The sequence below is a fragment of the Carya illinoinensis genome, chromosome 14 (assembly GCF_018687715.1).
Source record: "Carya illinoinensis cultivar Pawnee chromosome 14, C.illinoinensisPawnee_v1, whole genome shotgun sequence".
Classification (NCBI taxonomy): Eukaryota; Viridiplantae; Streptophyta; class Magnoliopsida; order Fagales; family Juglandaceae; genus Carya; species Carya illinoinensis.
The window spans coordinates 29,371,201-29,397,088 of record NC_056765.1 but is presented as its reverse complement, the minus strand read 5'-3'; the positions used below and the strand labels follow the sequence as shown (position 1 = coordinate 29,397,088).

Here is a 25,888-nt window from a genome sequence, read left to right as displayed (position 1 = left end):
ATCAATCATATCGGTCTCGATGTGCGTCGGTGTGGTCTTCGGTTTACCGTCGGCATCTTCTGTGAAGGAGGAGGAACTGAGGAAGAAGGCATTCGGGTCTTGCCGTTGTCTGCCATGGAAGAAGAAGATAGCTGCAATGAGCAATTGAGGAAGAAGACGATGTGGGGAAGAAGAAGGGGGGGGTTTATTAATTCATTTTGAAACTGCGTCGGTGCCGTTCTATTGTATTTTTTTTCTATTGTATTTTTTTTTTTTTTTTTGACTTCCAAGTCCTAAAATGATGCTATTTCACTCATTTAAATGAAATGGTATCGTTTCTATATATGTATAAAAAGAAAAAAATATATATATATATATATGAAACGTTCAGTAGGTTCAGAGGTTTTTCACACAAAAGAACCGAAACCGAACCAACTGACGTTGGTTCCTATATATTTCACTTGACCTCCAACCGGTTTTTGACCGGTGTCAGCTGGTTCCAGCATCTTGCGGTTTGGTAGTTTTATGTACACCCCTAGTGGGTAGCCCACCTGCATAGGGTATATAAGAAAAATAAAATCCTTAACTTTTTCAATTCTCCCCTTCTCTTTTCTCTCTCAATCCCTCCCGCCATCCCTATCTTCTTCATCTCTTACTTAATTGTTGACCTAGACTCGTAGCACTTCTTTTTCTTCTTCTTTGACGACTCACGATCATGACTGGTCATGGTTCTTTGCCTCGACCCACTAGCCATGATGTGGTTGTGTGTTTGCTCAGAGAGCCACGGCCACGACGAGTCGTGGGTCTCTACAACGGCGAATTTTGGTTGTTTGGCAAATTTCAGATGGGCTACAACGCCATTCACCTGCTTGGCCGTTACGGTTATCGGTCTATGTGGGTTGGGTGTCGGGTGCTAGGGTCCATATGCGGCCCTTGGTCAATGCAAGTATGAGGGGTGGGGTGGCTAGCTGCTCTCGTCCTCTAGGAATCAGTAATTGACCTAGTTGACAAATAGATTTTATAAAAATGCAACTTGTTCTAGTGTTATAGTATATCAGATTGTAAATTTCTTTTTAATATAAAGTAAATTGAATATATGATATCTAGTTAGTTTGTCAATTTATTTTTATTAAATCTTTCTATCATCCTAATGGCTATAATCCTAATGGCACGTATGATTCTTTTAAGAAATGATATTTGCAATCGTAAAGTTTGTAAGCACCGCCGCACAATTTCTTCGAAAAAATAGATTAAGTACATGATTCACATGAAAAAAAAACATTAATTTTTAATAATAAACTCAATTTAAAAAAAAAAAAATATTACTCAACGCTTACATAACCAACAAGTATACATAATAGCATTACTCAATTTTTTTTTCTCAAAGCGCCCAAGTAAATTAGTATTTTGATATCATTCTTTCAGGCTATACAGTTCCCAAGGCATGATTACATAAACTGCATGTCATCTTAAACTCAACAATATCAATATCATTATACCGTAAAAATAAAGCCAAAATTAATGGCCCTCGATCTAGTCTTTTGCGAAATATATTTTTATTATGCAGAGGTAGTGGAGCCCACTAAAATATATGTTTGATCTTTCTTTTGTTATGAAAAATATTTTGATTTTCATCTATTGTGATTGAAATCAAAGCAAATAATCATATGAATTCTCTCTTAAATAATTAATATAATATATATGAATGATGGTCCAAACTCCATATGCATGATTTAAATTTTTTTTTTTTTTAGAAAAATGGTATTTATATTGAATGTATAAATCTCGCATATTTTTTTTTAAAAAAATAGATAAATCGAAAATTCACGTGAAAAAAATTATTATTTTATTAATAAACTATTTTTTAAAAAAATATACATAAATTACACTCTAAAACTGTATTTAATATTATTTTTATTTAACTTATAAATATCAAAACTTGGCTGAGGAACTCTCCCAAATCCAATGACTGTCGGGTCTTCCAATACGGTTGCTCCAAGGCCCATTTAATAAATATAAAAAAAATTCTATTCATCATCTTCACACTATACATTATATATAATTTAATATTTTTATTTTTTATTTTTTCTCTTACCAAAGGTATAGTGTATAGATGATAAGTAAAAGAATTTAATTAGTTTAAAAAGAATAAAATTAAAAAAATTTAAAAATAAAGATAAGTGTGTTATGTGAAAATAATGAATAACAAAACTCTAAAAATAATGCATTTCATTGTTTTGTTATGGGCTTTTGACTATGAAGAAACACTTTTGGTGATGCTATTTTGCTGCAATTGGATACATGATGAGCTCTAGCTGGCCGGTGGCAATTTGCCCTTATCATCAACCCATTCGTCACTTCATGAACCATCTATTATTAATGTTATTGTTACTTATTTATTTTTTTTATGTCAGGAAATCTCTCCAAGGTCCTGCAGGGTAATTTTCAGTCCCGTGCACCGCACTTTTAAAAATTTTCTTATACTAAACTGATTAAATCTCTCACTTTTCATCAAAGGTGTGACCTCAAAATTATTTGCACCAAGAGGTGTTCAACCTTATTGTTATAATTATCAGTGGCTAAACTCTCCTGAGGTGCTGTCCTGTCAATATTATTAAATAAATAATTTATTATTATTGATGCAAATTATTCTAATTTTTTCTTATCTAATTTATTGGTCAGCTTCTCAATTTGCTTTAAATTGGTGGCCTAAGACGGTTGTTTTTTTTTTTTTTGGTACAGCAAGAGATATTTGGTAAAAGATAGAACATCAATCTTTCATGAAGTGGACTCTTTCTTTATTCTTTTCAATCTCCTTTAGAACTCTTTAGCCAATGGATATTTTGACTTGTTAAAGAATTCTGTCATTTTGTCTGGTGAGATGTCATTTTGTCATAATTATCTATCTCATAGATATTATTGAATATTACCATCTTGTAATTATTTTTACAACAATTGTTTATCATTGTCATGGTTGCTCAATTCTAATAATCTTTTTAACTAATGTTTCTCATCATTCATTTTATCATCATCTTCTCACTATTTCATAATATGATATTAAATAATTAAAAACCATTTATTATATTCTACTTGTGAGCCAATCATTTAATGCCATGTCAAGAAATGATATGAAAATAATAATAAAAAGGATAATAAATAGAGTTTTTCAATCATATTTGTTATTGCTACGGACTCTAAAGAGTCTTCCTAATTATTTGTAGTATTTTACTGCGATTCGAGATCGGGAAATATTTGATCAGAAAAGTTATCTCACAAACTGACGAGACTTGAAACTTTGCACATTGGTGAAACAATGACAGAATGAGAGAAAATATGCTGCAAAGTCTATACTGCAGTTCATTAAGCATTATCATTGCTAATTTAGACAATGGTGTGAACTATTCTGACGTACGTTTCTTTTGTCTGCAATAAATTTCTAAATAAAAACAGAAACATGATGGTTTAATTTTCAATGCAGAAATGATCAAACCAGATGCGAGCATTGCTGCAGAACAAAGTTTAAAGCCATGCAATTCGACTGAAACACTAGAAATTCATGTGCACAACAGCACAAGAATGTGCTCGGACAACAATTTTGATAAATACAAGACTTTATACAGATACAAACCAAACATTAGTTAAAGGTTCCATTAGATATAAAATGAGAAGAATTAAACAAATTCTGTATGTAGGTAATAAAAGAAGACAGCCTATTTTTTAGGCTGGCTAAGTGAAAGACCATTTAGAACACTCTTTAACAGTATTCAATTGCAGGCTAACAAAATTCTTTCACACAAAAAAGGAAAGAACAAGTACTAAAACCTGGGAGATCAGAATTTCTGAAAATCTCATCTTTTACACCTCCAAGCCGATACTGAAAACAAAGCTCGGTCTTGCCAGCATATTACCACACAACCGTTCTCTTCCTTGACCTTATACCCATCACAACCAAAACCTTGCAACAATCTTGTTGCCTGCAACATACCGTAATAGCTTAAAGGCACATTCCCAAACCCAGCCAAATCAAACCTTTGAATCCACTTCCCAAGCTTTTCATGCCTTTCTTTCCTCTCAGATCCTTCACATGCTATAATGTTCTTAATTTCCTCCCCAAACAGCATCTTCTCTAACTTCAATCTCTCCAATGATGTTCTCGGTGCAGTAGACTCCAAACAGTCAAACAATGCTGCATAGGAGTGAAGAGCTTCCAAAAGCCTCTCCATTAGAGTTGATCCATTGTGGTTAGAATCTTGTTCTGTTATTATCATGAGCTTTGGTGTGAAACCCCACAAGGCATTAAGAAGGTTATCCATCTTTGCCGAAGGATTAGAGGATATGGGTGATGAAGAGGCTGAATCAGGACTCTGGCTATGCCCGTTAACTAAATCTTTCTCGAGCAGCTCACCAAGTGTGCTTTGGTTAATCTGCAGGACTCTAGGTAAGTGAATTCCATTCAGATTCTTTGATGCTACTGGGGATTTCTTTCTCAAGAGTTCATCATCGAAGGCCAACAAGGAATGCAATTGGAGAACTGAGCAGATTGCTAGAGCCTCCCCAGTTTTCACACGGAGCTTTTCAAAATCCAGATTATCTAATTTGCTAACCACGGCATTGAACTGAAATGGTATATCCAATTTTTCAGCTTCTTCGGTCAGTCTATACGCCATTTGATCCAGTACCTCTTTCTGTTGATGGACCCCGGTAATTCTCAAATGGGGTGGGCCTTCAGGTCGTGTACTCAAAACTTGAATAAGAGCAACCCATTGGGCAGGTTCAGCAGCATTCAGGTCAACGATATGAACCACCTTTTCCCCTTCCATAGCTTCAATAATGGCCTGGTTTGTGAGCACAAAGGCCACCTTCAAGAAGGGAAACATCTCAAAAAACAGTTTCTGAACAAGAATTTCTTCCGACACCAAAGATATTCTAGTGGAATTAAGGGCTTTGTGAAGACCAGGCCAAGCTTTTAGGATTCTATCAGCAAGTGCTTCAGTGAAGTATGCAGCCATGCGCTGCATGGTATCACCATCAGGAGAAGCAAGTAGGGAGATCTGCTCAAGGGCAATATTTGCATTTTCAAGACTACCAGCAGCAACATGATTTGCACAAGTGAGCAATAAGTGGATCAAGTACAAACCCCGCTCTTCGGATTTAAGTTCTTTAAGCCACGGGTACGGTGATCCTAAGCTTGGTGGAGGTGACATCATGGAAAATAATTGGAGAGGTGATGAAGTAACAGACGAAGACCCTTCTTCTTGAAACATTGGTGCTTTATAACGATCACAACAACTGGGGGAATCGGGGAACAAAGACAGACAATAATTGTCAACAGGAGGAGAACGACACTCACCTCAAAAAAGAATCTAAACTATGAGAAAGCCCAAGTCTTCTAACGACACAGCAGATTGTTCATGCAAGCGCCAAATTTGCATAAAAATGTTTTAGAGGCCTTTCACTAATTCACAATAACAAAGTAAACGAATGCAGGATCAGAGTGCTTTGAGGGCTTGGTTGTGAGTCTAAGAGGTGAAGAATCTAACAAATAAACCAGATCACCATGCAAGGAAGAAAGAACAGGTAAAACAAGCAGAAGGCTAAGATTAAACAACAAACGGACCTAAATTGGAGAGAATGATCAGAAATGAAATATTCCCAAAACAAGCTCAAAAGGTATTCAAAATTTCAACAATTTAGTTCAAAATGACAAAGAAAAGCACCTAAACAGTCACAAACTGAAGAAAGAAGACAAACAGAACCAGCTTAACCATACCAGAACCAGAACTAGCCTACTAAAACAGGAACAGCCAAATCCTTACTGGGTTTTGTAATTGATCAAGAACCCACATAGAGCCCCTTGAGAATTCCGAAGATTGCTTCTCTAATCTCTCTCTAAGAACACCGAGCTGATCTTATGGGTTTTTTGGGGAGGGGGGCTGGGGTTTTCTCTGTATCGCAGAAAAAAATTCAACTTGGCTTAATTAAAGCTACTCTCTTGTTTGGAAGGACTTGTTCATGGCTACGTTGTCGACAATGCGTGGAGGAGTCTTTTTGTCGTTACTGTTTTGTTGTCCCTCCCCTTCCCCCAAGTGGAACATGGAATTTGTGAGAAGGTGAGCCTTTTCGTTTGCGCTCTCTCTCTCTCTCCAAAGCTCTCTCTAGAAATCGTCTTTCTTTTCACACCCTCTGAAACTTCCACTTTTATTTTCTTAGGTTTTTTGTCATTACATTAGGTGAGCAGGGAATCAGGGCTGTCTGGTGACTTCTTAATATACCCAAAGGTGGCTCCGATCCAAACATGCCATTACAAGGATAAAACAAATTGCCCTCAGTTTTGTTTCCTAGTGGGGTTCAGTGTGGGAATTACAAGAAAGCTCCCAACATACTTCCAAAACCCTCATTTTGTTTTCTTTCAAAGGCAATGACCATACAATTGGTCTTATCTTCTTCGGTTAAAAGGACAAAGAGGCTGCTGGCCAAGAAGGTTAAGAAAAACAGCCAAAACTAGATCGCACATTTATCTCTCCTCGTGGAGTCTTGGCTGTCAATTTTGAAAATCAATTTCCATCCCAATTTTCTCCATAATATTTCAAAGAAATTCGTTATTTTGCCGACACCATTAAACATCAATATATCTATCTCGAATGATTTTATTTGCAAATTTTATCTATTTTTAAATATTAAGCTCTCGTTTGAAACTTGAACTGCAATCTAATTTTAAATTAATTTTAATATATAAATAGTCAATATTCAAATTATTAAATAGTCTAATTTTATATATAAGATCTATAATTTTTTTCAACTTAACACATCTTTACACGCGAACCAACAATCTTTTTTAACTTTCAATAAATACATCTAAATCTATTAACATCTAAACACATTTAAATTCATCTTAGATAGACTCTATAAAACCTACTTTATAAATTTTAATTCACTACTACTTATAAAGATCTCAACTCAACTCAATATTCAAACAAGATAGATATCTTGCTAAAGTGAAAACCTATCACATCAATTTATAAGTAATAAGCATGTAATTTGGTTGAAAAGAATAGTAGTAACATAGTTATTAATCGGGCTAAACTGGTATAATTTAAGAATGATAATAATATCTTAAAAATAATTTTTTTTAAAGAAAAGAGCAACGTATGTACATACATTTCACCTTAACTTCTATTACGAAATTTCCATCAAAAGCTTTCATACAACCAACTCTCTAGGTAACTGTCGTTACGTGTTTGGGCTCTGTTACGTCGTGGCCAGCATGTGGTACTTTAGGTGTGGCTTTCATTTTCTCGGCGGGCCAACTGTACATGCATTATCTACGACATGTTCCAGAACGTCATTCATTGTCTTCAGACTTTGGGTCATGGTTACAGTTGAATGCAACTGTGTGTTATTTCTTCTTCCTTTGTTCAACTCCTGTCCATTCAAAAATAGTTGCGATTCTTTTATATTCTCTCCCAAAAAAAATAAAAATCATAGTTTATGAGATTTATTCTATAAATAAGAGATAGATGTGAACTAAAGATATGCATTAATTTTTAGAATTTTACTAATTCTAAATTCGCGAATAAACTCGACGCTTGTAATGAATTTTGTAACAATTAATAAATAAAAAATCAAAAAATTAATATTTTTTTATGCGATAATATAATACATTAGATGGAAATCTAAGAACATAATCTCTATGGTAAATTGTTGAAAAAAAAGTTTCAAAACTAAGATGGATGTGATGAGTGTAGAAAGCATTTAATCCATAAAATACATAGTGACATCATTGTCATAAATGTGACAAAGTTGAGTAGGTAGATACTATGTTTCCTCAAGTACTCCATGGATTCACGTGGCCACCAGCAGTAAGAGGACGTGTTCGAGGCTTGACCCCATGATATTTTAAATTAAATGAAGTCACTTTTTTTTTTTTAAAGAAAAACAAATATTGAATTATTGTTTGGAAGGAAAGAAAATAATGCAAAAAATTAGAAAAATTATTAATGAATTTGAGAGTCATAATCTAACTCTTTTTTTCGTGTTAAGAGAGAGAGAGAGAGAGAGAGAGAGAGAGAGAGAGCCTTAACCAAAAGGGATTTGAGTGCTGAAAAGAAAGTCTAAAACCATTCATGTCGGGGGACAAACGTAGTGATATAGTGGTGTGCCATGCGTGAACTCATGGCTTTGATTGTGAAGTCCTAAATCCGCGCTCTAAACTCAACCCATCTGTCTACTCAAGGGAGATTTGAGAATGCCCCCTGCATATATAGCAGTCTCAGACAGAGAATGAAATGCTGAACCATAAAAGAAAGATGAAAGGAGCAGCAAGCTCAACACATACAAAGTGGATTTCCTTTTCGGTCTCCTTTGAAGTGGAAGATGACATCCTAATGGAATCGCAGGAGTATTTTTTTTTTTAATTTTTTTTGCCTAAAAGTGGCAATGTGGCATTATGATGCCTTCGAATGAGTTCCACTTTGTGGGAGTGGGCCATCCAGAAATGAGAGATGGGACTTGCCCCAATTGTGTTGCCCATTGTTGCATTAAGACCCAAACTACATAAAGGGAGAAACCCATTAAAAAAAATAGGGCCTTGCACCAACTAGTTGCATTGCACCCACCAGCCCTTCATTCTAATGCACTCGCATATTCTCTATAGGTAGAGACTTTTGTTCAGGATGGAGGGGTCAGTTATCTCTGTTAGTTGGTATGGTTGTCGATACCAAGAACTTGATCCTCTGCCTCCTCATTGAAGGTTCTTGCCAAGCAAACAAAGCTTGCAGGGACCAGGGAGTTGCAGGGGCCAGGGAGTGTCTGGTGTGGAAATACTTGGATGCTTAAATTACGTTCTTGAGAAGAAACTTTATGAGCTTTTAGATGGTAAAGGTTCCGAGCGTTTCAATTCACGTAATTATATTTTGTTTTAATTTAGTCGTTATTTGAGATGCATAATTATGTCTTTGATAGTTGCATTAAATGCTCTCACTTCACCATTGGATCTTTGTGCACGTGGGGTCATATATGTGTCTTGTCTTATAAAATATGATGTGTCATGACCTTTTGTATTAAATGTTTTTCGCCTTCTTGTTACACATTACCATAAATTTAATATGAAATAAAATTATTGGGTTTGATTTTATATAAATCAGTATCAAAACGGATTGATTTATTAAAATATGATTAATAAGGAGGTCATTTCATTTAATCTGAAATTAATTTATAATAATTCGTTTAAATTTTATTTTAAAATTATAAATTTTTTATTATTAAGTTGTAATATTAATATTTTTATTATACTTATATTTTTGTTATTGGAATTGTGATTTTGAATATATGCTCATATTTGTTATTGTTGATTTGCAATATTAGTTTTGTTTGTAATATTGATTTTATTATTAATTATAGATTAAAATCTAAAAAATATTGATAACTTTTGTCAATAGGTAGTCTTTTCTTTTTTTGAGATATTGTAACTATTAATAATTATAGATTTTGATTTTTTTTTTGTGAGATTATGTTAATCGGCTTAAATAGGTTAAACGGGTTAATTCAAACCATTTATATAAAAGGGATTGAAATAAATCATGTCGTGTTAATCCATTTATAAATAATTATTAAATAGATCATGTCATATCATCCATTATTTAAAATAGTTGTGTTAAGATTTGATAGTATAATCCATTTAGCTTAGTTACCCGTATTTAAATTGATCTATATAATTGAATATCCATTATTTGATCAAAAATTTTATATACAATCACTTTTGTGTACTCTTTTGTGCATTCTACTGATATGATTGATTGTGTATTAAAAAAAATTGATAAAGTCAATTACATCAATAGAGTATAGAGAGAGTACACAAAAGTAACTATACGTAACATTACTCATGTGTTCTTGTACTTCTCACTACCATGAGCTTAGTTAATTCACAGGAACATATATTATTATTATATCTAAGGCAAGATAGCACATGCACTTACCTCATCAAATTTTTAGGTGTCAGCGAGTGTTAAGTTCTCATGGCCCTTTATTTTCCCAACAATGAGCTACTACGTTATAATAAACTAGTGTGGCGTGCATGTGCAATGCACGTGCCTAATTTCCCTTAATTGATAGAAAGAAAATTTCAATAGGTGATTTTGAGGGGACCAAAAAAGTGAGGTGTGAGCTTAAGGTTTTGTTGGTAAGCCACATATAGTTGACGGTAAGACTGATCTGAGGTAAACCCACTCCCCAATCTCGAAAGTTTGTTCCTTTTGTTTCATATCTGCATATTTTTTTCATCCGCTCTTGTGCCTTTTGTAGATTGTGTCACAGTAGCTGGAGTATATGTTCTCGTCCTTGGACTGAATGTTCTCGTCCAATGCTTCAACCGTCGTAGTCCCAAGAACATAGGGGAGTAGACGTGGGTGTGCATAGTCGTAGAGGGCTTCAAAGGGTGTCATACTGGTAGATGAGTGTTGAGAGGTGTTATACGACCACTTAGCTAAGGGTACCCACTTAGCCCACCCCTTAGGTTGGTCTCCCACAAAACTTCTTAGGTAATTTTCCAAACATTTATTGACATTCTCGGTCTAACCATTAGTTTAGGGTTGATAAGACGTGCTTAAGGCTAATTGTATACCATGAGATCTAAATAGCTCTTGCTAAAAGAGACTAATGAAATTACTCTCTCTATTTGAAATGATAAAATGGGGCATTCTATATAGTTTGAGGATGCATTTGATGAAAATTTGAGCCATTGTTTTAGCTGAAAAAGGGTGGGTTAAGGGAGTGAAATGGGCGAATTTACTAAGTCTGTCCACTACAACTCAAAGACTATTGTACCCTTAAGAAAATGGAAAACCTTCCAAAAAATCCATAGTGATGTGAGTCCATGGCTGAGACGGAATGAGGAGGGGTTGCAATTGGCCATTGGGTTTGGACTGGTCTACCTTAACACCCTAAAAAATCTCACATTCCCTAATGAACCTTTTTGTATCTGCCTTTAGCCCAACTAGAAGAACTCAATTTTGATTCAATGTAGGGTCTTATCATACCTTGAATGCCCACCTAAGGGACTACTATGAAGTAACTATAGGAGCTTCAGCCTCGAGATTTTCTAGGGGTAAAGTTCATATCTCATGTTGAGAGATCAAGCCCTCATTGTATAAGCGTCTTTAGCATAGCATGCCTTAACTTCTTCCCACCATTATGTAGTTGGAATAGACAAGTCTGAGATACTAACTTCCATTTCCTACTTAGCACCATCATCCCTTCTAGATAGAGCATCCGCAACCTTATTTTTCTAACCCCTTTTAAACTCAACCACTAGATCTGAACCAAGTAACTTGGAGATCTACTCTTGCTGCATAGGAGTTCCTACCTTTTGCTCTAGCAGTTTATCTTTCCCGATTTTTATAACAAAAGAAGCTCTTATCATTGTCTTCCACTTGTTTTTCTTCTCCTCTTATAATTGTGTTATACTTTTTTTCTTCTTTCTTTTGTTTGCTCTTCGCGACATAGAGGCTAGAGTTTGAAAATTGTATAATTGTTGGCTTGTTGGTTGCTGTTGTAGGATCTTGCACCTTGTTGAGAAGCTTAGACTTCCAATTTTCATAATAAGATTTTTTAATCCCTCTTTTAATTCTATATATTTTGACATATATAAATTTTTTGAAGTTAGTTAAGCCTAGACTATTTACATGATGAAAAAAATTGAGGTGATGACAACGTGGAGTATTATGTAACTATGTTGAAAGAACTAGAAATTTCTTGACAATTATTTTGTGAAAGGTCCTTGATCTTGCCTGTACACTTTTTGATAGGCCACTAGGCCAGCTTGTTTGCTCACAAATGGGATGAGATCTTGAGAATTATATCAAATTTGTAGTATTTAATTGAAGTTGAATAAAAGAAAAGAAAAAAATATGTATTAACATCAAATGATTATTTTGTGAAGAATTTATTTGTTATTCACATGTTTTTTTTTTTTTTTTTGCTTCACTTACTTATTAATAGTAATACAAACTATACCAAAAAAAAAAAAAAAAAAAAATTCTAACAATTTTTATATCATTAGGTACTTTTAAGGTTTATTCTTGATCTATAAATTTTTCTTAAAGTACAAAAAAATATGAGTAAGCTGAGAACAATTGATTCTTTTTTTAAAAAGAAAGATGTGGATAATTCAAAAATTAATATACGTTTAAAGAGCTCGATAACAATGAAACATGATGCTTTTGCCACTGATGAGTGTCCCTCTAAAAAGTTCAAGAATGCATCTTGAAGAGACAGATGCTACTGCTTTAGAACTTGATCCAGGATTACATCCACAAATGTACGAATTTTCTACTAACCTACAAGATGACATCCAACGTGCCTATCTTAAAGCCGGTCTATATCAACCTAAACAAAATATCCATTTTCAAGAACAAGTAATCCATGTCGCCAATTTCAATTCTCTTGATTTTAAAGATATTCAAATTGGTTGAAGTACTCACTATTGAAGAATATTGTATATTGTATTCCATGCTATATTTTTGCTAAGAAATCAACTGGCCGTCCAGGATCATATGCATTTACCGATAAATGGTTTTGACAATTGAAAAAAAAAATAAATCATAGAATGAATTGTCCTTTAATAGGACATGTGAGGAGAGATCCAAATTCACCACATAAAAATGTTTTGAAATGTTGTGAAGATCTAATAAATCATTCAAGATATATTGACAAGTAGTTGAAAAATAAGTATTACAAGAGATGGGGAATAATCGATTATGGTTCAAAACTTCGATAGATAGTGTTCGATGGCATACATTCCAAGCTTGTGCCTTTAGAAGTCATGATAAAAACTCTAATTCCAAAAATCAAGGTAACTTCATTGCAATGATAAAACTTCTAGCAAGTTATAATGATTAAGTTGATGGAGTTATCATGGAAAATGCTCTACAAAATGCCAAATATAAATCACCCAAAATTCAAGAGGAAATTTGGATAGATATGCAAATAAAGTGCGAAATGTAATTCACAAAGAAATCGAGGATGCCAAAATTTTTATTCTTGTTGACTAAGCTTAGGATGAGTCCAAAAAAGAACAAATGTCTATCTTTTTTAGGTTTAATGTTAAAGATAACGTTATTAAAGAGTGATTTTTTCATATTGTGCATGTCAAATATACTATGACACTAACTCTAAAAAATGAGATATGTCTTGTTCTTTCTTGCTACGGTCTCCAAATTGATAATATTTGAGGTTAGAGATATGATGGATGAAGTAATATGCATAATGAATGGAATGGATTACAAGCTTTATTTCTTAAAGATTGTCCTCGTGCATATTATGTGCATTGTTGGGCTTATAAACTACAATTAGCCTTAATTGCAACCTCTAGAGAAGCCAAACATGTTTATTAGTTCTTTGTCCATTTGATAGCCATTATCAATATTGTTGTTGGTTCTTCTAAAAATAATGATGATTTGCAATATGTTCTAGCTGTTGGAGTTTGATAGCTTCCAATAAAATTGAGACTGGAAAATGGGTAAATCAAATTGGTACGCTATAATGAGCTGGAGATAATAGATGGAGACCTCATTTTTAATCTGTTTGAACCTTAATGAGGATGTTTGGTGCTACTTGCTCAATTATCAATATTATATCAAATTAGAGATCAAATTATTCTCAATATGGTGATGCTGAAGCAGTTTACATGGTATTAACATCATTTGGATTTATTCTGATATTACAGATGATGAAAAAAATCGTGGGAGTCACTAATGTATTTTGCCAATCTTTGCAAAAATATTTCCAAGACATTGTGAATGCCATGAGTCTAGTTTCAACTACAACAATACTAATTCAAAATCTGAGAGATGATGGGTGGGAATCTTTCCTTGCTGATATTAAACATTTTGCGAACAACATCGAACTGATATTCCTAATATGAATGGTCATTGGTCATTATACTAAAGCTTAAGATAAATCTCATAGTCAAGTTGACTAGACATTGCTTGCTGATATATTTACTGCTACAATAGACTTTTGGTTGTAAAAATTGAATAATAGATTTAATGACCATACAAGGGAACTTCTCATTTTTATTGTAAGTTTAATTTTATGGATACCCTTTGTGTGTAACACTTCTATTGTTGTTAAGGAAATGATTTGTATAGTTCTAAAATATTGAAGTCCATGCTCCTTTTGAAAAAAATAAAAAAATTTAAAATTTTTATAAAAAAAAAAACCTTATTTTTAATGGTAGATATTACTATTTTTTAGTATTTTTTAAGGGAATACAGTTATGCAAAGAATTTAAACATCTGGAATAGATTCTCTTTTATATAGAGTCTCCTCTCTAGGCTCTCTCTCGGAGAGGTAAATGTGGTGGGGTAGAGTCGCTACCGTTGTGGTGGTGTTGTCAAAAGGGGAAAGGTTTATTATTACAGTGGGCCATCATGGAAAAACTAGAGGAGATGTGGGGATAATTACATCTTATAGAAGAGGAGGATGTTGCGATTGACCTTGAAAGTGAGGAAGTGGAAGTTGGTTAGAGGAATGGAGAACTTTGTTTGATTAGGAAATTTTGTGTTGACAGAGCAATAAAGAGGTCAATTTTGGAAGCCATTATGACTAAGGTGTGGAGATTGAGCAAGCAGGCAAAGTTCCAGGAAGTAGGATGAGATTTTTTTATTCTGACCTTTGCTAGTCATACGGATAAGCAAAGAGTGCAAGAGGAGAGACCATGGTTTTTTACAACAGTTTCTTTATTATAAAACCATTTGATGAGTTTACTCAACCACGACATATGAATTTTGATCAGGAGTTGTTGTGGATTCACCTTCACAATCTACCATTAGCGAGAATGGATTAACTCTATGGTGAAAAAATTGTTAACTCGATGGGAAGTGGATGTGGAGGATGATGGTGTGGGATGGGACAATTTTTTATGGGTTAATGTTTGCTTAAACCTCACAAAACCGATTGCTCGTGGAAGAACTGTAACGATCAATGGCTCGATGATATGGATACCTATCAAGTATGAGAAGCTACCCTAGGTATGTTTCAATTGTGGATGTATGATTCATGGCCCTTTGGGGTGCAACCAAAAGGATAAACAAGTAGCACTGTCGTCACAATTTGGCACATAGTCACGAGTAGAGACTAGTGGCAAGTGTCTTAGTGAGTGTTTCAATGGATGGGACTTTCGTGGAAACAAGGTTGTAGAAAAAACTGGGCTGAAGGAGAGTCATCGGAATACCAGTGACAATGGTGGTGGGAGACCTGCTGACCAACCTTCAATAGAGGATCCGATTTTGGAAACACCTCACAATTTTGTTAAGCATGCTGAAAAAGGCAAAAATTTGGTAACTAGAAGTTTAGATAAGGAAGGTGCACCAATGGAGGAGGAGTTCAAAAGTTCAAGGCAAGAAAATGATAGTGATCTGCAGAAGGAGGAAAATCAGGGGGAATTGGGGGAGAAAATAAAAGAGATGACAGAAGTAACGGAATTTCAAACCAAAGGGTCGCATGAGATTTTCCAATCTTCTAAGTTTGTGTTAGGCCTTGGGCCTGAGACCAATATTGCCCATCTTGATGGTGGGTTTCCATTCAATAATGGCACAGACTTGATCCAACAGTCTGATGATGTTTCAGTGAGGCGTTGTATGAAAGGGAAAACTCTGAAAACTACCAAAGATCAAGAAATAGCTGAAAACACATAAGGTCTAGTGGTGTGTGGAAGAAGAGAGCACGTACATCAGGTACGATTACTAACCTACCTTTGTATCAAATTGGAAAGAAAAAAACCCTTACTAATGAGGATGATGTTGTTTGTTATGGTATGGTTAGGAAGAAGAGTAGAAAATGGGAGTGTGAGAGCCCTTCTACAGTATCTCATGTTCAAACTATAGGACTCTGTGAGAATGATACTAAACAAATTTTATCAGAGGTTGGTGTCCATGAAACTCTCAAGTTGGAATTCCCATGGGCTTGGAAATCCATTGGGAATTCGTGCCCTTCATGATCTTGTCAAGGAGGAAGATCCTAATGTTATGCTTTTTTTTTTAAACAAAGTTACTTGCAAAAAGGATGAAAGGTTTAAAATTTAGGTTGGGTTTTTAGTATTGTTTGGCAGTGGATTATGAAGGAATGAGTGGTGGCATCGCACTACTGTGGAAGAAGGATATCTTGCTCTATATTTTGAATTTTTCTAGATACCAAATTCATGCAAGTGTTAAAGGTAGTTCTGTTGAGAATAAAGAATGGTTACTCATACGTATCTATGGTTATCTATACCCTAATAAAAGATATGAGACTTGGAGTTTGATTAGATCTTTGAAAAGTATTGGAGAGTAGGCTTGGTTAGTTTTTGGAGATTTCAATAAAATTCAGAGTAATCAGGAAAAAATGGGAGGATAGGCAAGGCCTGAACAGTAGATGAGAGCTTTCAGATCAGTTCTTGATGATTATGAGTTGAAGGATATGGGGTGCTCAGGATCTATATATACTTGGTGCAATAGAAGAAGGAGTAATTGCAACATCAGTGAGAGTTCAGACAGGTTCTTAGCTAATCTTGGGTGGAAGAATCCATTTAACTCAATGCAGGTTATGCATGGGACAATGGCTTATTCGGATCACTCTTCTATCATGTTACAAGTTGATGTTGAAAGATGTCAAGGAGGGGATCAAAAACTTTTTAGATTTGAGGCAATGTGGGTTGAGGTTGTTGATTGTGAACAAGTTATTGTTAAGGCATGGAAGAGTGAAGTCAATAACAATGAGATGGATTCTATGATGAAGAACATTTTAAAATGCAGTGAGTAGTTGTAGGAATGGAATAGGAAGACTTTTGGGTTGGTACATAGAAAGATCAAGCTTGTTAGAACTAAACTTCAACAATTACAACAGAGTGACCCGAGATGTATAAGGATCCAAGAGTACAATGAAGCTAGAGCTAAGGTACATACTTGGTTGAAAAGGGAAGAGATCATGTGGAGACAAAGAAGAAGGTGACCAAAATTCTAACTTTTTTCATAACAAGGCTTCTCAAAGAAGAAAGAAGAATATCATAAATGAAGTGAAAGATAGTGAAGGGATATGGCAGATTGAGGAAAGAAAAAACACAGTATTCTTGGACTATTTTAATGACCTATTTACTACATTAAGAGGTAGAGGAAACATAGATTTTCTTGTTGGACTTGGCAAAATGACACCTGAGATGAATGAAGAACTCATACAAATTTTTATTGAAAAGGAGATGGCGACTGCTTTACATCAAATGAACCCAACAAAAGCTCCAAGTCCTAATGGCATGGCACCAATATTCTATCAAAAATATTGGCACATAGTTGGTAAGGATGTCCTTTCTGCAGTGTTACATGCTTTAAACTTCGGTAAGTTTCCTGTTGATCTTAACCACACTTTCATTACTCTCATTTCTAAGAAGAAGAAGCTTGAGATTGTTGCCAATTATAGACTCATTAGTCGTTGTAATGTGAGCTATAAATTGATCTCAAAAGTGCTAGCAAATAGGCTAAAGGCTATTCTCCCTCATGTGATTTCTAGTTCACAGAGTGCTTTTGTAACTGGCCATTTTATTATTGATAATATTTTGATCGCTTATGAACTTGTTCATTTTCTAAGTCAGAAAAGGAAGGGGAAAGTGGGGTATAGGTCTATTAAATTATATATGAGTAAAGCATATGATAGAGTTGAGTGGAGGTTTCTAGAAAATATCATGTTGAAATTAGGATGTCATGCCAAGTGGGTAGGTTTGATTATGCTGTGTGTTAAATCTGTCTCTTTTCTGTATTAATCAATGGAAAGCCCTATGGTCCTATTATACCTTCAAGTGGGTTGAGGCAGGGTGATCCTTTGTCACCTTACATTTTCTTATTGTGCAATGAAGGTTTGGTTTCCCGTTACATCACTTAGAATAATAAAGAATTCGAAGTCCCATGAATTAATCATCTGTTGTTTGCAAATGATAGTGTTGCTTTCTGTAGAGCTGATGAATATGATAATGTGCAATTATAGAAACTGCTGGAGAAATATGAGGAAGCCTCAAGTCAACAAGTTAATAGAGGGAAAACTTCAATGGTTTTTAGCAGGAATCTATGTCCCGGTCTTCAAGATGAGCTCATGTCTCTATGGGGGTTAGTGGCTTTCAATAGTATGACAAGTATCTTGACTTACCTCCTATGATTGGTCGTGCTAAACATAAAGCTTTCTTTGAACTTAGACATAAGGCGTGGTAGAAACTTCAAGGATGGAAGGAGCGTTTGTTGTCTTAAGGGGGAAGGAAAATTCTGATAAAGGTTGTAGCAATGTCTATCCCTACATATACTATGAGTTGTTTCAAACTTCCTAAGACTTTATGTGATGAGTTGGAAAAAATGATAGCTAAATTTTGGTGGGGGCAGAAAGAGAAGGAGAACAAAATACACTTGGTTAGCTGAAAGATAATGTGTGAACCCAAAACTGAAGATGGAATTTCAAAGATCTCAAGACTTGTAATAGGTCATTACTAGCTAAGTAGGGTTGGAGAATTATGACTGGTGATTCTACTTTGCTGCACAAAGTTTTTAAAGCAAGGTACTTTCCTCAAACAGATTTCTTTGATGCTAAGCTTGGCAAATCTTCTTCATATGTTTGGCGCGGCATATGAGAATCTAGGCAATTATTGAAAGAAGGTTTTAGATGGAGGGTGAGGAATGGGAAAACTGTTAGACTCTAGAAAGACTACTGGATACCTAGGCATAAAACTATGAATCAAAGTATGGCTAAGGGTGCAATCCAAACTAGTGATACAACAGTGGATAGTCTTATAGATTGCGACACTAATTGGTGGGATCTTGAGAAAGTAAAGGTTGTTCTCCAACCTAGAGCTGCAACAGAGGTGTTGAAGTATCTACTCACACTTGGTAATAATAAAGATAGACTAATTTGGGAGAAGGAGAAAGATGGGAAATACAGTGAAAAAGTGCCTACAAGTTACTTTGTGATATGAAGAAAGGCAATCAAGAGGGGGAAAGTTCAATAGCAGCAAGTCAGAAATGGATTCGAAAGAAAATTTGGAAGTTAAAAGTCTCTAATAAAGTTTCAGTATTTGTTTGGAGAGCATGTCGAAATGGATTACCAACTCTGCAAAATTTGAAAAGACATGTTATAAATGATGAGATGTGCATATTTTGTGGAATTGATGTGGAGAATCTGGTTCATGCCCTCTTCTACTATCCCTTCATTGCTGATTGTTGGAGTCAACATATCCCAAACTTGAAACCATCAAGAAGAGCATAAAGCTTCTCCTTATTGTTTAGGGGATGTGTTATTAAGGGAATTATAAGATATATGAAGGGAAGGAACTACAGTTTGAATAGATTGTTGTACATGCTTTGTTTATGCAAAAGGAGTTTAAAGAGATCAGGAATCAACCTAAGAAACTAAATCAGTTACATTGTTATTGGTCTCCTCCTCAAGTGGGTGCATGAAGCTTAATGTAGATGGTGCCATTTTTGAAGATCAGCATAGTGCAAGGGTTGGGATGGTCCTTCAAGATGAAAGGGGGATGTTATATTAGCTGCTAGTAGGAAAGAACATGGGGAAAATGATCCCATTGAGATTGAATTACTTGCACTATTCCCAGGATTACAATAATGCATGCATATGGGAATCATTGATCTCATCTTAAAAGATGATTCATTTTTTACGGTGCAAGCAATCTAGTCTGGTAAAAGTTCCTCAACCTTGCTGGGAAATCTATTTTAGGAGGCAGTTGGTTTGATGAAGTGTTTTTAGAACTGTACTATTCAATATATAGCGAGGTTGGGAAATGTAGTTGCTTGTAGACTTGCTCAACGTGCTTTACATGTAAATAATGTTTTAGCTTGGTGGGATTCTGTCCCAGATTTCTTATTGTCAGTTATTTAGATTGACAAACATACGTAATCTATGATGAATAAATGTGGTGTTTGTTATAAAAGAAATAAATAAATAAGAATTTAGGCATCTGATTGTTGCTAGAATAGTAGAATTATTGTTGGTATTAAAACTATGATATTTTAAAAATGAATTATTTTGGCAACCCATTTAAATTTAACCAGTACCACACAACCGTTCTCGCTCTCTCTTTTCGTTGGTCTCTCTGCTTCATGTTCATGGCTTCCCGACTCCCTGGATTCATTCCAATTCCCGTTTCCCCATTCCCAGTTGAGGTATTCTCGAGACCCCCTCAACGGATTCCTTGTCTTACCCTTCCACCGTCAAGTTCTTACTCCCTAGTTGCTTCTTCTGAGAGCATTTCGAGCTCTAGAAGAGGATCACCGGCACTTAACGCTGTCAAGGAGGAACTCATCCAATCCCCAAGTTCAGTACCTACCCATGATTCCAGAACCACTCCTTCTTCGTCTTCTAAGCTCGTTCTCGTCGTGGGCGGCTCCGGCGGCGTTGGTAATCTTTAGTCTTGCTCTTTTCCTCTGCTGTTTATGAAATAACATGATGTCTACGTACTTATCTACCCATTTATATGTTTGTGTGCGTGGTTTGTGTTATACGAAATTTATGGCCAACTTTTGGTCTGAAGGTGTTAGGTTTTTCAGTTTCTGCTTTTGTTTTTATTTTATATTGAATATAATCCACATTTCTAATAAGATAATATTTCCAATATGACGGTGAAAATAAAGAGGAAGAGAAGGGGGAGGGGGGCGCAGGAATAGCATATGCGAATTTTCATTGAGAGAATTCTTGTTATCATTCTTATAGCTTCCTCCAAGATTTTTCTGTGCAACACCGACTTTTTTTATTTCTTTGAGGAGGTTTCCAAGTTTAGTGCTTTTCTATACTTCCAGGGCAGTTGGTAGTGGCATCATTGCTCAGCCGGAATATCAAATCTCGGTTATTACTACGAGAACCTGAGAAAGCAATCACCTTGTTTGGTGAACAAGATGAGGAGACATTGGAGGTAGCATTCTTCTGACTTATTATGAAGCTCTGAATAATGCAAATATTATCTTTAATTTTTGTGCATAATGTTATGTTGCGAAACAAAGTTTTCTACCATAAAATTGTTATTTTCCCTCGGGATGTTGGATTTTGTAATCATAGAGCTCTTCAACTTGATAGGTGTTTAAAGGGGATACTCGAAACCCGGAGGATCTAGATCCATCTATATTTGAGGTAATCTTTTTCTTTACCCAATTCTGCTTTCCTTTATTTTGTTTTATTTATTTTCTGAAAAGGAGACGAAGGTGTTCTTGTCTTAATAAAAAATTATGTAATTTTCTAATGCATGAATTTTGTTGTTAAAACCTTGTCTTTCAGGGAGTCACACATGTAATTTGCTGTACAGGAACAACAGCCTTTCCTTCAAGACGGTGGGATAGGGATAATACACCAGAAAGAGTAGGTCAGGCTTATATTCTTTATTTGTTATTAATTTTAGCATCCAGGAAACCAGAATCTGCAAGTAACAGCATTGATAACACAATCTGCAATTCTCTAATGTATTAGTGCCTGTGCACTGAAGAATGGTCCTGGGTAGTAGTTAGAGTACATCATTCTTGTTCCTTTAAATTGCAGTTATATGCATACACATGAATGCATGTTTGCATGCTCGAATACCCACACACTTACACATCAGTGTATGCTTTCAGCGCTTTTGACTATAAGTTTTTAATTGAAGATTGGGAGGGTGTGAGAAATCTTGTATCTGCACTGCCCTCTTCACTGAAGAGAATTGTTCTTGTTTCATCAGTAGGCGTAACAAAGTCCAGTGAACTACCTTGGAGGTAAGAATACTTTTTAATTGGATGGGAAATTACAAAATAAGCACTTTTTGATCGGTCTCTAATGTTGGTACAAGTAATATATGTGATATAATTGATTTTTTATAAATTACAAAATAAGCACTTTTTTATCAGTCTCTAACGTTGGTACAAGTAATATATGTGATGTAATTTTTTTTGTTATAAATTACAAGGTAAGCACTAATAAGGAAAGCATTTGAATATAAATTTTATTACCTTACAAATATATATTTGCCGAATGCTCATATTCACATGATTTCCAATTTCAAAGTTTCTTTAGGAATTCACGTATTCCATACACTTTCTTTGGTGGTTCTTTGAGGATTTCTATTACAAATAAGAGCAGTACATATATAACATACACCATATGTTTGGGAGTGAGAATTTCTACTTTTCTCTTGTAGTTAAGGCTATAGTTTTTTCAAAATGCTTGTTATGAAGTTTTAACTGCATGGTGTTCCCATTATATTCCTGTATACAGTTGACATAAAATTTTGCATACTTTCTAGTACCATGGACTTATTTTATTATTTTTATAGCATTATGAATCTCTTTGGTGTTCTGAAATTTAAAAAGATGGGAGAGGATTTTCTTCGCGAATCTGGCCTTCCATTTACCATATTAAGGTATGTAGCAAATACATATTGTTTATTTGGTGGTGAGAAAATGAATTCATAATGATTAGAGAGGGACTTCAGCCTAGCAAAATGATGTCTTATAATTTATATATGTTTATACTTCTCTTGTGAACCAGACCTGGTAGATTGACAGATGGACCTTACACGTCATATGATCTAAATACTTTGCTCAAAGCTACTTCTGGGCAAAGACGTGCAGTCCTTATAGGTCAAGGTATACTGTAAACAATTTGTTTCTGGAACAACTTCCAACATGTTTCTTTATCATGTGATCTGAATACCATGATCATCTGTATCTATAATTTTTTTAAACATTCTTCCTTTTCAAATTTTTTTATGTCTCTTGTCTGGCATTTTTATATATGTTACAGGAGATAAACTTATTGGAGAGGCCAGCAGACTTGTAGTTGCAGAAGCATGCGTGCAGGCACTGGACATAGAATCTACTGAAGGGAAAACTTACGAAATTAATTCAGTTGAGGTAATCTCTTGTTAATGATTGATTGGTGGAGAATTTGGATCAGAAACCCATAGCTTTTTTGCAGACTAAAACAGAAAAAGAAATTCATGAGAGACAATGTAAGGGCTGCTATTTCTTGAACTCACAACAACATTTCTGTGCAGCACAGAAAATGGACTCATTCGAAATATTGTGACAATTACAATTTGAGAATTTGGTCGGTAAGTCCCTCTTTTTTTAGCTATGCTGAGGTTTGCACCTCGTGCATTTTTTTAGGAATGACACTGTGCCATCACAAGTTTTGAATCAGGACTCACCATAAGAAATTCTGTCCGCCTTAATCAATGGAAAACATGTGGCAGCCCCACAAGTTGCTACGAAGAAAATTACTTTTTCTTATTTTAAAAAAAGAAATTAAAAGGAAAGAAATTATAATTTATTAATAAATACAGAAAAAAAATACCAAGTTGTGAGGGGAAACCTCCCCTCCCACCTTGGTTTTTTTTTTAATTAGAAAAATAACTATATATTTTTAATAAAAAAATAATATTTTCCACACGCTTTTCATCATCTTGGGTGAAATGGGAAATTCTAATGGAGGGACCTGATTCAAAACTTGTGGTAGTGCATGATCTTGTTGCTAAAAAAAACTGCACAAAGGGCGAAGCTTAGCTTGGCTAAAGCATAGGGGATTACTGACCAAATATTCCTCGAGTTAATTTCATGGTGAGATGATATCATTGAACACAATGGGGTGGTTTACTTCAACCACCTACTATGTTCTACACTTCCTCTCCAAATTATATTTAAGTTAATATAATTGCTGACGTTTTGCTTACTTCTGAATAACAATGATATTAGTAACAGGAATAATGATATAACTGACGAGGTTTTGAAGTTCCTATTATTAATGAATTAGATGCTATTCTGGCCACTTAAATTGGTTATAACAAATCACAATATATCCTGTTGTTTGGTTAACTAACTTTAGAGAGCCAAATAGAATTCTAGCATTGCCGCAAGAGTCAGTAATTATAAAAAAAGATTTGAGAATTGCCTTATTAATATCCAACAGGGAAGAATAATCGACAAAGGCTTCCTGGAGAAGAAATGTCACTCTTCCTTCTAAACCTATCTCTAAACAGAACTAGACGCCACTACCAAGAACCTACCCACTCTACTACCCTAAGTGCTTTCCACAGTAATCTTCTCTTAATCACCCAGCCATGCTGAATGAGTCTGACAACAATGGGAGTTATTGTAACAGTCTTGTTAACTATTGTTGCAAGTGAAACAGGTTGGAGTATCTTATATGTATAGTGGCCAGTTGGAAATATTGCAACCATTTGTAATCACGAGTCATGCATGGATTCATCATTTGAACTAGATGAATTAAATGTTAAATCTGCATAGTTTGCTCGAAAGGAAAAATATGAAATAGGGTATAACTGGGAAAAAATAAAAGGAATTGGACAACAGGAAAAAAAATATGTAAAACGTTTGAGTGAGTAGACAAGTTCATTGTGGACGTTGATGCAATAGTTACTCCAAAGTTCTCTTTGACTATCTTGCCATGTATGTGGTTATTTTGTCTAAATATCTGTTTGAAAAGCACATCCGCCACTCTCTGCTACTAGGCACTCATGTACATTTTTCTCTATACTCTGAAAAACTACATTCAATAAGTAGCTTGAGCTGATGTGATATTCCTTGTCAATGATGTTGATTTATGCATTGCTGTATGAAGAGTTTTAACATAATAAAAATTAGCCAATACTAAGAATTGTTTAAGATAAATAATAGACCCTAACATACGGTTATAAGGATTATGATTAAATTATGACAAAACAGTTCAGACTCACTTCATTTTCTCGATATTTGCATTGATTCCCTGTTCAGTGCTATTGTCGACCCATTGTTGGTTTCATTACTGGTAATGGGGGATTGTCTCAGTCATTTGGTTTCTTCCTCAACTTGAGAGTTTCTGTGTGTTGTCTTTGCTGGGGTCTAACGCTGTGCCTTTCTATAATGTTTCCTCTTAATTTACTCTTACTTATCCCAAGTAAGAAAAGATCCTGTTCTTTGTTCTAGAGAGAACGGGAATTTTCTCTTTCTAGAGTTCTTTGTTCAGTTTGTCAACTTGAGTTCCTTCATCGTGGCTAAATTTAAAGTGTTAATATTATCAAAGTGTTTTCTACTCCATTACATTAAATAAGTAACAAGTTTGTGGCTTCAATGAGTATGTGTGATGTTTGGAGCAACCATAGTTCTGAGCTTATGTGGCGTACGTTTTAAATTGAAAGACATTATATTGATTTTTGACTCTTTGTCAAAAGGCTGAATCTGAACTTACTGTATTATGGAGTTTGCTTTAAACACCATGTTCAGGATATGACAAACAAAATGTCTTCAATTGTCTCCTAAAATTTTTGAATTTGATTGCAACAGTAACCAATATCTCATTTTATTGATGAAAATGCTTCTTTTCCTTCTTCCACATTGGATATTACCTTCGTGAGAATCTATAAATTAAAGCAGAAAGAGACGTATTGGATCACATCCTGTATTTTCCTTTTTATGAATATTTATCCTAAAGCTATAGACCATTGTTGAGTAATACAAATTTAATAGGCCTTGAATCAGAGTCTGCTGTCTCACTCATTTGTTAATATATTTTTCTGGAGCTGAAATTGTGTATTTAATTGGATTTTATTCATGGCAACTGCTTGTGATTACTTCCAGTTAACTTTACCATATTCTGTCATACTTGAGACATTGCTCATTTTGCCGGACTGAAATTTGTATGCAGGGGGAAGGGCCAGGAAGTGATCCACAAAAGTGGCAAGAGCTATTCGATGCTGCGGAAGGCCAATGATTGAATTCACATGTTCAGTTTGTTCATCTGTGTAGAATGAGAGATACTGTTGGAAATGAAGATATGCATAGGCCATAAATTATTGTCTACAGAATGCAAATAACCAGTTATTGTAATTATTGTCTATGATACAATAATAGATCAATCGTTTAGCACATCAAGA

The 25,888-nt window shown here is 34.8% G+C and overlaps 3 protein-coding genes across 5 annotated transcripts; 2 read left to right on the top strand and 1 right to left on the bottom strand.

Annotated features, from left to right (window-relative positions):
* Positions 1 to 3,532: 3,532 nt before the first annotated feature.
* Positions 3,533 to 6,199, bottom strand: LOC122294471 (scarecrow-like protein 3). Of its 2 annotated transcripts, none has more exons than XM_043103236.1 (2): positions 5,750 to 6,199; positions 3,533 to 5,268 (listed from the first exon to the last, which is right to left on the bottom strand). In XM_043103236.1, the coding sequence occupies exon 2, from the start codon at positions 5,241 to 5,243 to the stop codon at positions 3,828 to 3,830; it is 1,416 nt and encodes a 471-aa protein (XP_042959170.1). In that variant the 5' UTR covers positions 5,244 to 5,268; positions 5,750 to 6,199; the 3' UTR covers positions 3,533 to 3,827. The 2 variants fall into 2 exon arrangements, with proteins under 2 accessions (XP_042959170.1, XP_042959169.1); XM_043103235.1 differs by having other exon boundaries at positions 5,796 to 6,198.
* Positions 6,200 to 17,155: 10,956 nt separating this feature from the next.
* On the top strand, positions 17,156 to 18,958 carry LOC122293790. The gene is made up of 3 exons (XM_043102261.1): positions 17,156 to 17,530; positions 17,986 to 18,104; positions 18,706 to 18,958. The coding sequence occupies exons 1-3, from the start codon at positions 17,156 to 17,158 to the stop codon at positions 18,956 to 18,958; spliced, it is 747 nt and encodes a 248-aa protein (XP_042958195.1).
* Positions 18,959 to 20,021: 1,063 nt separating this feature from the next.
* LOC122294289 (sanguinarine reductase) lies at positions 20,022 to 25,880 on the top strand. Of its 2 annotated transcripts, XM_043102900.1 has the most exons (10): positions 20,022 to 20,397; positions 20,796 to 20,908; positions 21,070 to 21,123; positions 21,268 to 21,352; positions 21,629 to 21,734; positions 22,292 to 22,378; positions 22,507 to 22,604; positions 22,762 to 22,871; positions 23,015 to 23,071; positions 25,660 to 25,880. In XM_043102900.1, the coding sequence occupies exons 1-10, from the start codon at positions 20,100 to 20,102 to the stop codon at positions 25,723 to 25,725; spliced, it is 1,074 nt and encodes a 357-aa protein (XP_042958834.1). In that variant the 5' UTR covers positions 20,022 to 20,099; the 3' UTR covers positions 25,726 to 25,880. The 2 variants fall into 2 exon arrangements, with proteins under 2 accessions (XP_042958834.1, XP_042958835.1); XM_043102901.1 differs by lacking the exon at positions 23,015 to 23,071 and having other exon boundaries at positions 20,025 to 20,397.
* The last annotated feature ends 8 nt before the right edge of the window (positions 25,881 to 25,888 follow it).

Excerpts from the sequence above, each read along its gene's own strand:
- LOC122294471 (XM_043103236.1), bottom strand. The coding sequence starts at position 5,243 with ATGTTTCAAGAAGAAGGGTCTTCGTCTGTTACTTCATCACCTCTCCAA.
- LOC122293790 (XM_043102261.1), top strand. The coding sequence starts at position 17,156 with ATGACACCTGAGATGAATGAAGAACTCATACAAATTTTTATTGAAAAG. Across the intron at positions 17,531-17,985 it reads CTAGTTCACAGAGTGCTTTT|AAACTGCTGGAGAAATATGA; the intron begins GTAACTGGCCAT and ends GTGCAATTATAG. Across the intron at positions 18,105-18,705 it reads GAGCTCATGTCTCTATGGGG|GCATAAAACTATGAATCAAA; the intron begins GTTAGTGGCTTT and ends CTGGATACCTAG.
- LOC122294289 (XM_043102900.1), top strand. The coding sequence starts at position 20,100 with ATGTTCATGGCTTCCCGACTCCCTGGATTCATTCCAATTCCCGTTTCC. Across the intron at positions 20,909-21,069 it reads AAGATGAGGAGACATTGGAG|GTGTTTAAAGGGGATACTCG; the intron begins GTAGCATTCTTC and ends TCAACTTGATAG. Across the intron at positions 22,379-22,506 it reads CTTCCATTTACCATATTAAG|ACCTGGTAGATTGACAGATG; the intron begins GTATGTAGCAAA and ends CTTGTGAACCAG.